We start from the raw sequence: 14,311 nt of genomic DNA on the forward strand, positions 1-14,311 counted from the left end.
AAAAAAAACAGACTGGACAGTTTAAAAGATCTTTAAAGGTAGGCTGGTGCATTCCCAACCCAATTGAACTTGCAAGCAGAGTAACAAACATAGACCCGTTCTAACTGGCTTGCTATCTACCGAGCCCATTAGTGTTAGATAGTTGGGTCCCACCCTTATTAGTCCTCCATGCATTATCATGTCTACTGGATCACCGGGAATATCTTGGTGTCCTTACGTGGCAGGATTTGATTGGACCACTATATGCTGACCGAGTCATCAAGCAATCCGTGTGCCACTAAGCCCAATAAGTTATTGGGCCCATAAAACCACGCCAGGCCTATATAAACGCCCAACAAAAAGCACGCCGGGTCATTTACGCCTACCGCTAAAATGCGCATGGATGTACAGAAAAACCAAACAAAAGGCAGCCTCCTCATTCCCGCAAAACCCTAACACGTATATAAGAGCAAATCTCATAGGAGATAGCAGTCCGCCCAAGGCTCCGGAGCTAGGGTTTCTTCAACTGCTGAGAAATGGTAATCTTAGATTTTTTTTCTCGTTCTTTTGTCTCGAACTGTAAAAGTATAGACCTCTCTCCCTCTCTCTGTCGGATCTGTTTAAAAACCCTAGATTTTCTGTGATCGGAACAGGGAAAAGGTACCGGAAGCTTCGGTAAGAGGAGGAACAAGACACACACCCTCTGCGTGAGGTGCGGTCGTCGCAGCTTCCATCTGCAGAAGAGCAGATGCGCGGCTTGCGGCTACCCTGCGGCCAGGATTCGCAAGTGTAAGAATTCTCAGTCCTCCTTAATCCATCTCAATCCCCTATCATTCTGCGTTTTCTATCTCTCAGATCTGATTTAGATGTTGTGATTATCAGATAACTGGAGCGTGAAGGCCATAAGGAGGAAGACGACCGGAACCGGAAGGATGAGGTACCTCCGTCATGTGGCTCGCAGATTCAAGAGCAATTTCAGAGAAGGTGATCAAATTCCCGCTCTCAGCTCTTTTTCTCCCTTTCTTTCTGACAGGATTCGCTTTAATAGCCTTTTTTCTTTAAATTTCAGGGACTGAAGCTGCTCCAAGGAAGAAGGCGGCTGCTGCGTCATTCTAAGCTTATAAAGATGTTTCAGGCATGATTTTGATATACTCTGCTTTAGTTTTATATTAGCGGGTTCTACAAATGAGTTCTTCGGATTTTGCTTTCTGGAGATTTGATTTTGAGTAGCAATATCTTTAATGGTATGACTTTTCAAGTGTTGGGATCATTTTATTCTGGCAAGAGTCTTTGGATTTCTCATTTTTGCATGACTGAAAATTATGGATGAAATGCATGGTAGGCTAAGTGCTGCCCATCGCTCTGTATGCTTGCAGTCACTTGTGAAAGTGGTTTAGAAAATGGTGTTGCAACCTCATGTTATATAGTTTTAACGGCGATTATGATGCGGATAGCTGGTGAAGTTGAAAAGCGGATGATGTTGTGCCTGTGAGAAAATGAGGTCACTTTTTAACAGAAGGCCTTATATTTCGTATTGCAATTCCATCATAATGGAATGAATAGAAAATGGTGTGCTCCTGAGAAAATAATGTCTCCTTTTAACAAAGTGGTCTTATATTTCATAATGCAATGCCATTATATTGGAAAGAACGTCCTGTCTAGATAACAAACAAATAATGCTTTTACTTAACATGGGTGGCAAGGTGAGAAAGGATATAATTAGAAATGAATGCATTCAAGGGAACTTATGAGTACCAATAGGTAATAAGATGAGGGAAAGTAGACTTGGATGGTTTGGTCGTGTGAAATGGAGACCAAGAGCCATGCTAGTTAGGAGTGAGTTGGTACAAGTTGAAGGCTCTAAAAGGGCAAGGGGAAGGCCCAAAAAGGAGTTGGATGGAGGTAGTAGGAAAACCTTGATGACCCCAATTAATTAGGATAAAGCTTACTAGAGTAGTGGAACAAGATTCATATAGTTGACTCCAATTAATTAGGTTAAAGCTTAGACGACAATGACGACAGCAATGGCAACTTACCATACTTTTTCCGTGTTGTATAACACTACCCAGGTGACCTTTCCCATCACAGTGGCTATCGCGATGGGCATTATGATGTTTCCCCCCAAAACTTCATTTGTAAGCCATGTCAATTGCTTGTGGATAATGTTTCAGTGTATTGTATTAGGTTATGCAATGCCATGCATGGGCTCAACTGCTCAAGAAATAAGAAACCCCATTCTCCTTCATTGGCAATGCTATTTTATGTCTGATGCATGTTGTCAATGGAAGTGGATGTGGTAGATTGGAGAAAGATGGATTAGACTAGAAACACGGAGGCTTTGATACCATTTAGAACAATCTGCTTGTTATTGTAGCAAGTTGTTGTAGCACGATATTGTAGTAGTATTGTAACAGACATTGTAGCACATGAAAGAAGAGAAAAGAAGAGGAAAAGAGAGAGACAGAGACAGAGACAGAGATAGAGACAGAAAAGAGAAAAGAAGAGAAGCCATTAATTGAGTTGGACATCCCCCTCTCCCTTTTCGTAATTAAACAAATCCATTATGACATTATATGTTTTAAGTAACAAAAGCAAAAATACCAACCAAGAAGGGCCATCTCCATGAGCAAATGCAGAACATATTTATGTTGAAACTAATTAATTCCTTTCTTTGATATGGCCCACTTCTATTCCAAAAAAATTTCAAAAATAACTCAGATCTTTTGTGAGAAAATGCCTCTGATGATACTTCTTAAGCTCCTCAATTCGCTTACTATCGCTTTCTATAACAAAAACATCTATGCTCCAACTTGAGGGAGAATGTTAACGGAAGTGGATATGGCCCGCCTAGCTCTTATTATCTTTTGTTTATGTTGATTAGGATAAGTTGGGTTGTTTTTTTTTTTTTGTTACTTAAAAGGACATACTTGTCATTTTGGATTTGTTAAGTTATAAAAAGTGAGAGAGCGGAGGTCCAACTCATTTAAGAGCTGGTATTCTCTTCTCAATGTTGTCAAATCGCATAGAATTGGATATGCCATCAGCCTGGGATGATTGTTTATGCCATTGCATAATCACACAAGCGATTGGTCAGGCTGCTATTTTTTATTTTTATTTTGAAAAATAAAAAAATAAAAAAGGAAAATTTGTATAAGAAAAGAAAAAAAGAAGAAAGAAAACCTATGTATAATTGCTACAAGTGATTGGATTGGATTTTTTCAAAAACCTATTTCATTGTAGTTTGACTATTATATACCATCTAAGTTAAGTTGTATTGTATATAACAAAACAAATTTAAACAATCAACAAGTTACATTCATATAAAGAGAATTTAGAGCGAGGGAGAAAGAGCATTAGAAAATGGAAAATATGAGGGATATGACTTATGAGTGCCTTTTTTTGACAGCCCCTTTTGAGGCAAGACTATTCCTTGTGGATGCACACAATCACCCACAACCATGTGCATTGGGTAATGCTGGGGAGGATAGTTGAACCCACGCCTATAGGAAGCAAACCCACAGTGTTGACCGCCCACTCGAACCCGGTCGGGTATAAATATGAAAAGTGTGTTAAATTGAAAAGAATAAAAAATTAGGACCCAATGGTAAAAAACATGACCATTGGGAAGTATGCCATCGCATACTCAAATCTCATATGCCATCATGGCATATGCAATACACATCACCCAAACTGCATATGCGATCGATTATGCAATCGCATATGACAACAATATTCACATGCTACTGTACTTGTACTACAATACCATGCTATAGTAATAAGCAGATTGTTCTTCATGTGATGATCTTCTTTTAAGAGAGGAGAGGGAAAACATGTTTGGCATAAGTTATTATCTTAAACTTTTGTCTTAGATGTTAATTGGATTGGCATAGGCTAGTCACGTGTTATATGTTGTGGGTGGTTCTAGAAGAAGTCTAAGATTGATAGGACATAAAGGAATACAAAGATCATCTGGTGGAAAATGGATTTACCAAATAAGCAAGCATAATCTTTGAACAGACTTACTCTCTAGTTGTGACATTTTGACCAACTTTTGGCATGTATTTTTGTGTTATTTGACCTAGAATTGCAGCTATTGGTTGTCTAGATGCCATTGTTAAGACAAAGTCCTTGAATGATGACCTTGATGAAGAAAACCTCACAAATCAGCCCTATGGTTTGCTATCAAAGGTAGTAAAGATAGAGTTTGCAAGCTTGTGAGATCCTTGACTTGGGAACAATTCCCAACTTTTAAAGATCAACACAAGTATTCTTGTGATTATCTGCATGTGAATGCCGTTTTCAATTGTTGGAAATCATGATTTAATTGCAATTTCTGAAAGTAATAATTGGTAGACTCTACTCTGATTTTGAGATGGACTAGGGAAGCTGCTTTGATGTGGGGTATAAAATTATTCCAGATGGAGCAAACCATCTGGTGTTATCATATAGCCTTCTATGGGGACCATAGTACCAAGGCAAGCCCCCATGCGTGTTCTTTGGGAAAGCATAGTCTATAATGATATTGAAATATAAGACATCCATAGCGTGCATGATTCCCACAAGAAGATTCAACATAACCATGAACATCTCATGGGTAAGTTGTAAAGCTGATTTAGGCAACATGTAAAGGGTAGTAAGCATCTTTGGTTATACAATCAAGATTATAGCATGGATCAACAAGGATTTGTAGTTGATTTGGGAGGCTATAAGTGTGGACTCCAATGGAATTGAACTGAGTGTGTGCATAGCAACCTCCTTTTTCCCTATTGGTTTGGTTTTTTTGTTTTTTATTTTTTGGAATGTTCATTCACGAGTCCCCATTTCCAAGTTTCAGTATATGGAATTGAGTGGGTCTAGCAAGGGAAATGTAGCCTAGGTACAATGTATCCATGGATGCCAATGATAAGCAGTGTAAGGAGTTGGCTCGCATAAGTACGGTGGATATCTATGAAGGTGGGCAATGATCTTGTGAGTGTGATCTGTGAGCCATGGTTTGGAGTAAGTGGGATGTAAGTTGGTTTCCTCTACCACCACTCCACTCCCATTGACTACTTGGCATATGTACTGAACATGCTTACCTGGCAAGCTCACTGGAGAATGTAGAAGCTAGGGGGTTGTCGTAAGCATGGGATCCTTTACCAGATATTGCATTAGACTAAGGGGGTTGTTGGGTATACCCTGAACAGCCAGCAGTTCAATTTTGGCAGAACTGGTAACCATCTGTTCTGCTATGGGTTTGAGCAGTCATGGAAGCAGAAGGTAGGGGGTTGTTATAAGCATGGGATCATTTACCAGAGTCATGCGGGGTTTGCATTAGTCCAAGGGGTCGTATGTATGCCTGTAAAGTCTTAAAGTTGTAATCTGATTACAAGTAATCGGATTCCAGGTGTAAAGTGTTTACATGCTGTTCTATTTGGCTTAGCTGTAATTTGATTACAGGGAAACAGTTGTGTGTGCTTGGATAACTTGAAATATGTTTACAGCTGTATTTTGGTATTTACTCGCAACAGAGCTTGGAGCAGTAAATAATTTAAAAACAATTAAAGGACAGAGTTTTTATATAAGATAGATCATTGGGATGAGCTTAAATCAATAAAGCCCGATTTTTGCAGTAGACAAATCATTTGGTGGGCCACAGGAGTGGGCGTGGCCCACTAATTCAAACACAACATTAAGGTTTGACAACATCCCACCGTATGAGAGAGGCAGAGGTTTGTCTTCGCAACTCTATGCTTTGAAAATTTTCAAAAATTATAGCTGTTGCCTGAAATCTCTTTACCTAATCTGAAACATGACTTTTTCAGATTAATTGTAATCAGATTACAACTTGCAATCTGATTACAGGAGATATACCTATCAAATGCACCCTAGAATCTGATTACCTATAAACAGATTCCTACTTGAGCACTTTACAGGCATCCAAACTAACTCTAAGGACCTGATTAGCTCAGGACCAAAGGTCACAGTACGAAATGTTTTAGATTTTTTTATTACTCTAGACTTTCCTCGCATGTAGACCAACGGAAAACTAAGTTTAGGGCCTGTTCGGTCATGGGTTTAGATGGGATTAGGTAGAATGGAATTGCGTTTGGTTTGATCCGGCATTTGAGGAGGACAAAAAGGATTGGGATTAGGTCCCATGTGGGATTTTTGGTGGATTTTGAAATCCACTACACGTGGATGCATGTGTTTTATCCATGTTGGCCATCTATATGCACCTTTTACACATGGCATTCAAATTATATGTTGTTGTCAAAGATGTCCTCAATCTGATTTTGGGCTCGATGACATCGAGCAAGCTTCAATGTCATCGAATCCAGCTCGATGACGTCAAATTTAATGGTATTTTTAGGCTCCGGTCGTTGGATAGTTTTTGTCTTTCTTCAATGACATCGAAGGTTTGCGCAGATTCGTTTGCAGAAATGCAGATTCTGCGAATTTTGTTTCCGATTTTATTTTAGTTTCTTTCTAAACCTATAAATAATGATGTATACGGGACTAAGAGCTATTCTAAGATGTTCTAAGTATTTCTAAAATGGTGCTAGGGTTTCTAAAAGGGTTATAGGGTTTGAAGGAGTGGAAAGAAGGTGAGGTTTGAGGATTGCTCAAGCCGGGTAAGTCCTCCATCTTTGTAATCTGTGCTTTCATAGTAGAATTTTTATTGCTTTGTGCTGGGGTTTTTTTCCGCAAGGGTTTTCCACGTTAAATCTTTGTGTTTGCTTAGTGCTCTTGGATTGCTATCTTAAATCCATATCTGTGTGATTCTGCATATCAAATCTCAACAAGTGGTATCAAAGCAATTGTTGGGGCACAAATCTGAATCTAAAGGATTAACAATAATGGGTAACGCTAAGTTTGATATTGAGAAGTACTCAGACAAAAATAATTTTAAGTTATGGAAGGTTAAGATGATTAGTTTATTAACCAAGCAATGCAAGATTAAGACTCTTGAGGAACGAAAATCTACTATAAAAGATGAAGAATGAAAAACCCTTGATAGTAATGTTTTAGCCTTCATCCATTTATGTCTCATGGATGAGGTTCTCTATAATGTTTTAAGCGACAAAACTGCAGCTAGTTTGTGTGCGAAATTAGAGAACATCTATGTGAAAAGGTCTTTCGAAAATCGCCTACACTAGAAGCTACAGTGTTATACCTTCAAGATGGCAGAGGGTGGAGATTTGGAAGCCTACATCAGCAATTTTAATAAGTTGATGTGTAAATTGTTGGATATGGAGGAAGCAATTAAAGATAAGGAACAGGCATGTATATTGTTGAATTTTCTTCATGCATTTTATGAGTCATTCAAGGACACAATGTGCACCACAAAAAAATCCAAGTGTCGACACCGTTATCTCAGCCTTTCAAGGGAAGGCCGTGAGAAAGTTAAACGACGATATGGGAACATCTTCCGATGCACTGATTACGAGGGGCAAAGATTCTGAGCGAGGTACAGGATCTTTTAGACCTAGATCCAAATCCCAAGTGCAAGCGCAAAGGAAAATTAAAGTGTTGGAACTGTGGGATGTCTGAACACATGAAGAAATATTGTAAAAATCCTAAAGCGAAGAAAGAAAATTTAGCTGCTTCTTCCAAGGAGACCAATGTTGTCACATCTGATGAAGAGACAAGTGATAGTGATGTTTTGTTTGTTTTCATGATTGGTCACTTACACGACAATCATAAAGGTGAGTGGATACTTGACACAGGAGTATCATATCACATGACTCCTCATCAGTGTTAGTTTGCCAGTTATAAGGAATGCAATAGTGGACGGGTTTTTATAGGCAATGACAATGCCCGTAATGTTGTGGCTATTGGTACGATAAGCATTAAGATGTTTGATGGGATGGAGTGTACCTTGACTGATGTCAGACACATTCATGATATGAAAAAAAGTCTAATTTCTCTCGGTGCGCTTGAGGCTATAGGGTGCAAGTTCATCGATCTTAATAGTGTCCTTAAAGTTTCAAATGGGGCACTCGTGGTTATGAGAGTGCAAAAGCACGAAAACCTTTACAGGTTGATCGGTAGCACTTCAGCAGGTGGAGCAACAGCAGCTATTGCAGATTTCACGTCCCTACATATGTGGCATGCTCGTGTGAGCCACATGAGCGAGCGGGGTATGAAGGTACTATTTGATCGTTGTTTGATTCCAGCTTTTAAAAATTCTGATTTAGATATATGCGAGTATTGTATATATGGTAAACAATCTAGATTATTTTTTAAAACTGGAAAACATGTATGTAAGGGAGTGCTTGATTATGTGCACTCTGACGTATGAGGGTCATCACCAGAGGTTTCCATTTGGGGGTCGTCCTGATTTTTTTCATTCATTGACAACTACTCCAGGAAAGTTTGGGTTTACTTCATGAAATATAAATCTGAGGTTTTCACCATATTCAAACAATGAAAGGTAATGGTAGAAAAATAGTTGGCGAAAAATAAAGGTTTTAAGGACTGACAATGGTGGAGAATTCATTTCCATTGAGTTTAATGAATATTGCAAGGATGATGGGATCATTAGGCACAACACGGTGCGCAACACGCCCGTACAAAACGGTGTGGCTAAGTGAATGAATCGGACTCTCTTGGAGAGGGCCTGATGCATGTTAAGTAATGCTGTATTGGGTAAGGACCTATGGACAGAGGCCGTTAACACGGCTTGGTGAACAGGTCCCTGTCTACGACAATTGAATGTAAAATCCCAAAGGAAGTATGAAGTGGTCATAAGTTGAACTACTCAGATTTGCGCATATTTGGTTGTGAAGCTTACTCTCATATACCGTCAGTTGAAAGAGATAAGCTAGACCATAGAGTCAAAAAGTATATTTTTGTTGGTTATGATGTTGGTGTGAAAGGTTACAGGTTATTCGACAAGGTCATCACTAGCCATGACGTTAGATTTGATGAAAGTTCCCTATTCAGAAAGAATGATCAAGAGGAGCAAGAGAAACCTGAAAGGTCAATCGTAGACGTCCAGATTGACACAGATGATACTCAGGCAGAGACAGATGCGCAGGCAAAGGTACAAGATCAAGTGGAGCAGCCGCCTGTGAAAAGGAACCCACTGCGTGATTGCAGGTTATCGACAAGATACAGAGACGACTCTAATATTGCATATGCCCTCGTTACAGATGAGGGAGACCCGTCTACTATTCAGGAGGCTCTCAGTGAGCCTGATGCAGAAAAATGGAAGGCGGTTATGGACGATGAGATGGACTCGTTGCACAAAAATTACACATGGGAGCTGATGGAGCTTTAAGTGGGTTGAAAAGCGATCGGATGCAAGTGATTATTCAAAAAAAAAATAGGATAGATACAAAGTTAGATTGATAGCGAAGGGTTATGCTTAGAGAGAAGGAATCGACTTGAAAGAGATTTTTGCGCCGGTGGTTAAACAAGTGTCTGTCAAATTCGTGTTAACGCTGGTTGCCCAATACGATCTCGAGTTAGAACAAATGGATGTTAAGACTGCATTTATGCACAGAGAGTTGTAAAGCAAATCTACATGAAGCAACCAGAGGACTACGAAATTAAAGGGGCAGAGAAAAAAGTTTGTAGGTTAATGAGGTCGTTGTACGGCTTGAAACAGTCACCTAGGCAGTAGTATAAAAAATTTGATTCTTTCATGTTGAGTCAGAAATTTACGCAGAGTTTATACGATCAAAGTGTCTATTACAAGACACTGAGTAATGGCAAATTCATCATCCTAGTATTGTATGTTGATGATATGCTAATCGTCTGTCATGATATGTCCGAAATCAATGTATTGAAGACTTAGTTATCAAGGACATTCGAATTGAAAGATCTGGGGGGCTGCAAAGAGGGTTCCTGGTATAGATATTCATAGATATAGGAAGAGGAGTAGGCTTTTGTTATCACATGCAGAATACCTTGAAAAGGTGCTGATCAAGTATGAGATGGACCAAGCAAAGTCAGTAAGCGTTCCCCACTCGGCTTGCTTCAAGCTTTCCTCAGAACAATGTCCTAAATCAAATGAGAAAAAATAGGTTATGTCTCATGTGCCTTATTCAAATGTGGTTGGCAAATTAATGTATGTCATGGTCTATACGAGACCAGATATTTCACAGGCAATCGGTGTTGTGAGAAGATATATGTCAAACCCCAACAAGCAACATTGGGAAGCGGTGAAATGGCTACTTTAATACATTTGAGGTATGAAAGATTACGTGTTAGCTTTTGAGAAGATAAGGACAGTCGGTAGGGTATGTGGATTCAGACTACGCAGGCAGTTTGGATTCCAGAAAGTCGACTTCAAGTTACTCGTTTGTACTAGCGAGTGGAGTAATCAGATGTATGTCGAAGCTTCAGTGCGCGGTGGCTCTTTCCACGACCAAAGCAAAATATATGGCAATGACAGAAGCGTTTAAAAAAGGTGTTTGGCTCAGAAGCATGATAAATCAGTTGAGACTTCAGCAGGAGGTCGTGCTAGTTAACTGTGATAGCGAGAGTGCTATCAATTTGGCTAAAAATTATATTTATCACTCATGTACTAAACACATTAATGTTCGTCACCATTTTATTCGACAGGTGCTTGAGGAATGAGGCGTAACACTGGAAAAGATTCACACCAGCGTAAATCTAGCAAACATGCTCACCAAGGTAATCTATAGAGAAGTTCAAGTTCTGTGCAACTTCTCTGGGCTTGGCGATGGTGTAATAGAATGACGGAGTGTGCACGAGAAGCGTTAATGAAGCTATGATACAAGGCAGAGACAAGAGAAGAGGACAAGAAGCTACTTGTTTGAAGATTGAAGACATGGTAGAGATTGTTATTGTCAGAGATGTCCTCAATCTGATTTTGGGCTCGATGACATCGAAGTTCGATGTCATCGAAGCAAACTCGATGAAATCGAATTTAATAGTATTTTTAGGCTCGGGTCGCTGGACAGTTTTTGTCCTTCTTCGATGACATTAAAGCTAGTTCGATGTCATCGAAGGTTTATGCATATGCGTTTGCGGAAACGCAAATTCTGCGAGTTTTGTTTTCGATTTTGTTTAAGTTTCTTTCTAAACCCATAAATATAGATGTATAAGAGACTAGGAGCTATTCTAAGAGGTTTTAAATATTTCTAAAATGGTGCTAGGGTTTCTAAAAGGGTTCTAGGGTTTCAAGGGGCAGAAAGAAGGTGAGGTTTGAGGATGGCTTAAGCCGGGTAAGCCCTTCATCTTTGTAAGCTATGCTTTCATCGTGGAATTTCTGTTGCTTTGTGCCATGGTTTTTTCCTACAAGGGTTTTCCACGTTAAATCTTTGTATTCTCTTTGTGTTTGCTTGGTGCTCTTGGATTGCTATCCTAGATCCATATCTGTGTGATTTCGCATACCAAATCCCAACATTATATACATGTACATGCGACCAACATTTGTTGTGACTTTGGTTTGTTAATTACAATTCCATGGTCCACTAAATGGGGTTTGCTTAACCTAGTGTTTTCCCATACCGAGAATTTTATCCCAAACATGGGGATTGGATGGCCAAAATACCATGGTATTTCCGGACATGGTAGTATTTCGAGACATGCAATAATGGCGCTAATACAATTCCATACCATTTGATCCCACATACCAAAATGCTCAATTTTTTTTTATAAATTTTCTAAAGTGGCCCCTCTTGCAAACATGCCCGTCTCCCGAAATTAGGCTGGCCCAGCCTTAATCATGGTGTCTTGTATTGGAATTTTTTATTTTAAATAACATGGCAGGAAGAAATATTTAAATTCAACATGCATGTGGGCCCTCCTAAGGAATGAACTGCGTCTCACACCGTAAGCGAGAAGTCATCCAAACAGATGGACCTTTCTGAAAATGGGATACGTGCACCCACCTTGATCAAGCTGATGCGCCAGATCTTTTAAGGGCCGTTTGGCATCTCAATTAATAAGAGTTTGTTTGTGAAATGGAAAAAAGAAAAGAAGTCTTCTTTTTAAAAAAAAAAAAAAAAAGTCATGTTTTGAAAATTTACTGTATGGTAAAGCACTAAGTTTATATTAAAAATTTTTAGTAAATAGGCTCTTAATCTTTAAATAATTAAGAGATCACTTTTTTCTTGGGAACTTAATTGGCTTAAGCGGGTGGATGTTCGGGACTTTTGAGAATTTTTGAAAATACCAAGATTCACCCCTTGAAATCTTTGTGATTACTCTCTTCCACTTGAAGGTGGGGCCTCATATGAAAAATGGTCCCCATCAAGGTGTGGCCACATAATTCATGCTTCACATCAAAGGTGAGTCCCGCCCGATGGATGGCCTACGTCAAAGTATGGCACCACACATTGAACTATCCACATCAAGTAGGCCTCGTCTGATGGATGGTCCAGATCCAGGGTGGGCTCACTCGATGAACTACCCATATTGGAGGTGGGTTCACATGATGAACAACACATACTGAAGATGGGGCTGCACGTGATGAATGGTCCACATTAAAGTAATGGATAAAGATCTCACATGATGGATGGCCTACCTCAAAGTGGCCCCACGTGATGGACGTTCCACATCCAAGGTCTTGCATGATGGACGACCCATATCCAAAGTGGCCCAACACGATGGATGATCCACATAGAAGGTGCACTGCATATGATGGTGGTGGACACCAAAAGTGGGCCCACATCAAGTGGGGCTTGATTGATAACCCACATCAAGGTGGGCCCCCCCATAATGGACAGTCCACATCAAAAGTCAGCTCCCTAATGATGATGGCCCACATGCAAGGCAGGCCCTGCATGATGGACAACCCAATCCGAATGGGGCCCACAGGATGGGCACATCAAATGTGGGCTCCATGTGGTGACAGTGGACATTGAAGGGCCCTACATGATAGTTGAGCTGCAACAAGGTGGGCCCCATATAATGGACAATGCACATCCAAGCAGGCCTCTCATCATGGATGGCCCACTTGGAAGATTTAGCCAACACGATGGAAATTCCACATCAAAAGTGGGCTCCACATGATGGACGATCGACATGCAATGTATGTCCAATATGATGAATGGCCAACATCTAAGGGGACGTGCTTTGCTTGAGAGGGAGTTGTTGCAATTTTTAAAAATGAAGCAACCATCCCTAAAAAAAAGCTATTATTTGAATCTTTTACTATACTTGTTTTCAAATATATATATATATATATATATATATATATATATATATATATATATATATATATATCAAAGTAAAACTTGGGCCCGGGGGGTTTTACGAGGTGCTGCTTCACGTGAACGGTTCAGATTTTGGATCCACATCACGGATGATGGGTTCTCAAAAAAGTTTGTACGTAGTACTAGTACGTACGAACTGGTTCGCAGGTGAGCGTTTTCCTATATATATATATAAAGTGATTTTACCACAATTGTAGTAGAGCCTTCAGCCGAGTGGTAACTCTCTCTGGCTACCTCTTATTGGATTAGATAAGATGCAAGGATCCTTTGATCCTTATCCAAGAATACCAACCGTCTATGCTTTGGATTGCGTACTGAGTAAACTGTGGGGGCCACCGTCATTCATGCATTGTATCAACTCTGTCAATCCATTTTATTATATAATTTTAGGGCTTTAAACCAAAAATTAATCATATCCAAATCTCAAGTAGACCACACCACCTGAAACAGTGTGAATTGAAGTCTACTGTTGAAAAGTTCTTGGGGGCCACATAAGTTTTAGATCAAGATGATATTTGTGTTTTCCATTCATCCATGTCTATGTGATCTTATTAACGGTTTGGATGACAAATAAACATGTCTCCTTAAACAAGTTGAGCAATTGTTCAACGGCTATCATCTTCCATTCTATAGGAAAACGTTCATTACACTTCAGGGCACAGCAGACTAGCGATCCCCATGGGATGAGATAGGACCATCACTGCCCAACCCCCAACGCCCATATAGGCCTCTCGCACAGCAGATCCAAGCTCAAGCCCAAAAACTGGTTGGGCTTGGACTACACATACACAAAGTAACACATTTAGGAGAATGAAAACTAATGGTCTACATACAATATGCGTGCTTCCCGAAGGATGGCTTCAATGGATCTTAGCAGGGTAATGCAAACATACACATCAAGTCGAAGCCAGAGGAGACCACTCCAAGCTAAAAGACCTGAACCCAAGCCTAGCCCAATGGGCTAAGTTACCACGGTTGCCTGACCCTTTGTGATAGTTGCAATACACTGCTGTGCGAGGCTCACACCCAAGGTGGGGCTGAGCGATGGCCCGTAGACCAGCCAATAAGATGTTAGATAACATGTATGATCATCATATTGTAGCGTTCACTGATACCGATGCTATTATACCACCACTATCATCATCACCTCCATGACG

The 14,311-nt window shown here is 39.9% G+C and overlaps 1 protein-coding gene across 1 annotated transcript; it reads left to right on the forward strand.

The window, feature by feature from the left end:
* Positions 1 to 382: 382 nt before the first annotated feature.
* On the forward strand, positions 383 to 1,281 carry LOC131249021 (large ribosomal subunit protein eL37x-like). The gene is made up of 4 exons (XM_058249593.1): positions 383 to 518; positions 622 to 768; positions 862 to 963; positions 1,049 to 1,281. The coding sequence occupies exons 1-4, from the start codon at positions 383 to 385 to the stop codon at positions 1,093 to 1,095; spliced, it is 432 nt and encodes a 143-aa protein (XP_058105576.1). The 3' UTR covers positions 1,096 to 1,281.
* The last annotated feature ends 13,030 nt before the right edge of the window (positions 1,282 to 14,311 follow it).

Source organism: Magnolia sinica, chromosome 1 (genome assembly GCF_029962835.1).
Source record: "Magnolia sinica isolate HGM2019 chromosome 1, MsV1, whole genome shotgun sequence".
Classification (NCBI taxonomy): Eukaryota; Viridiplantae; Streptophyta; class Magnoliopsida; order Magnoliales; family Magnoliaceae; genus Magnolia; species Magnolia sinica.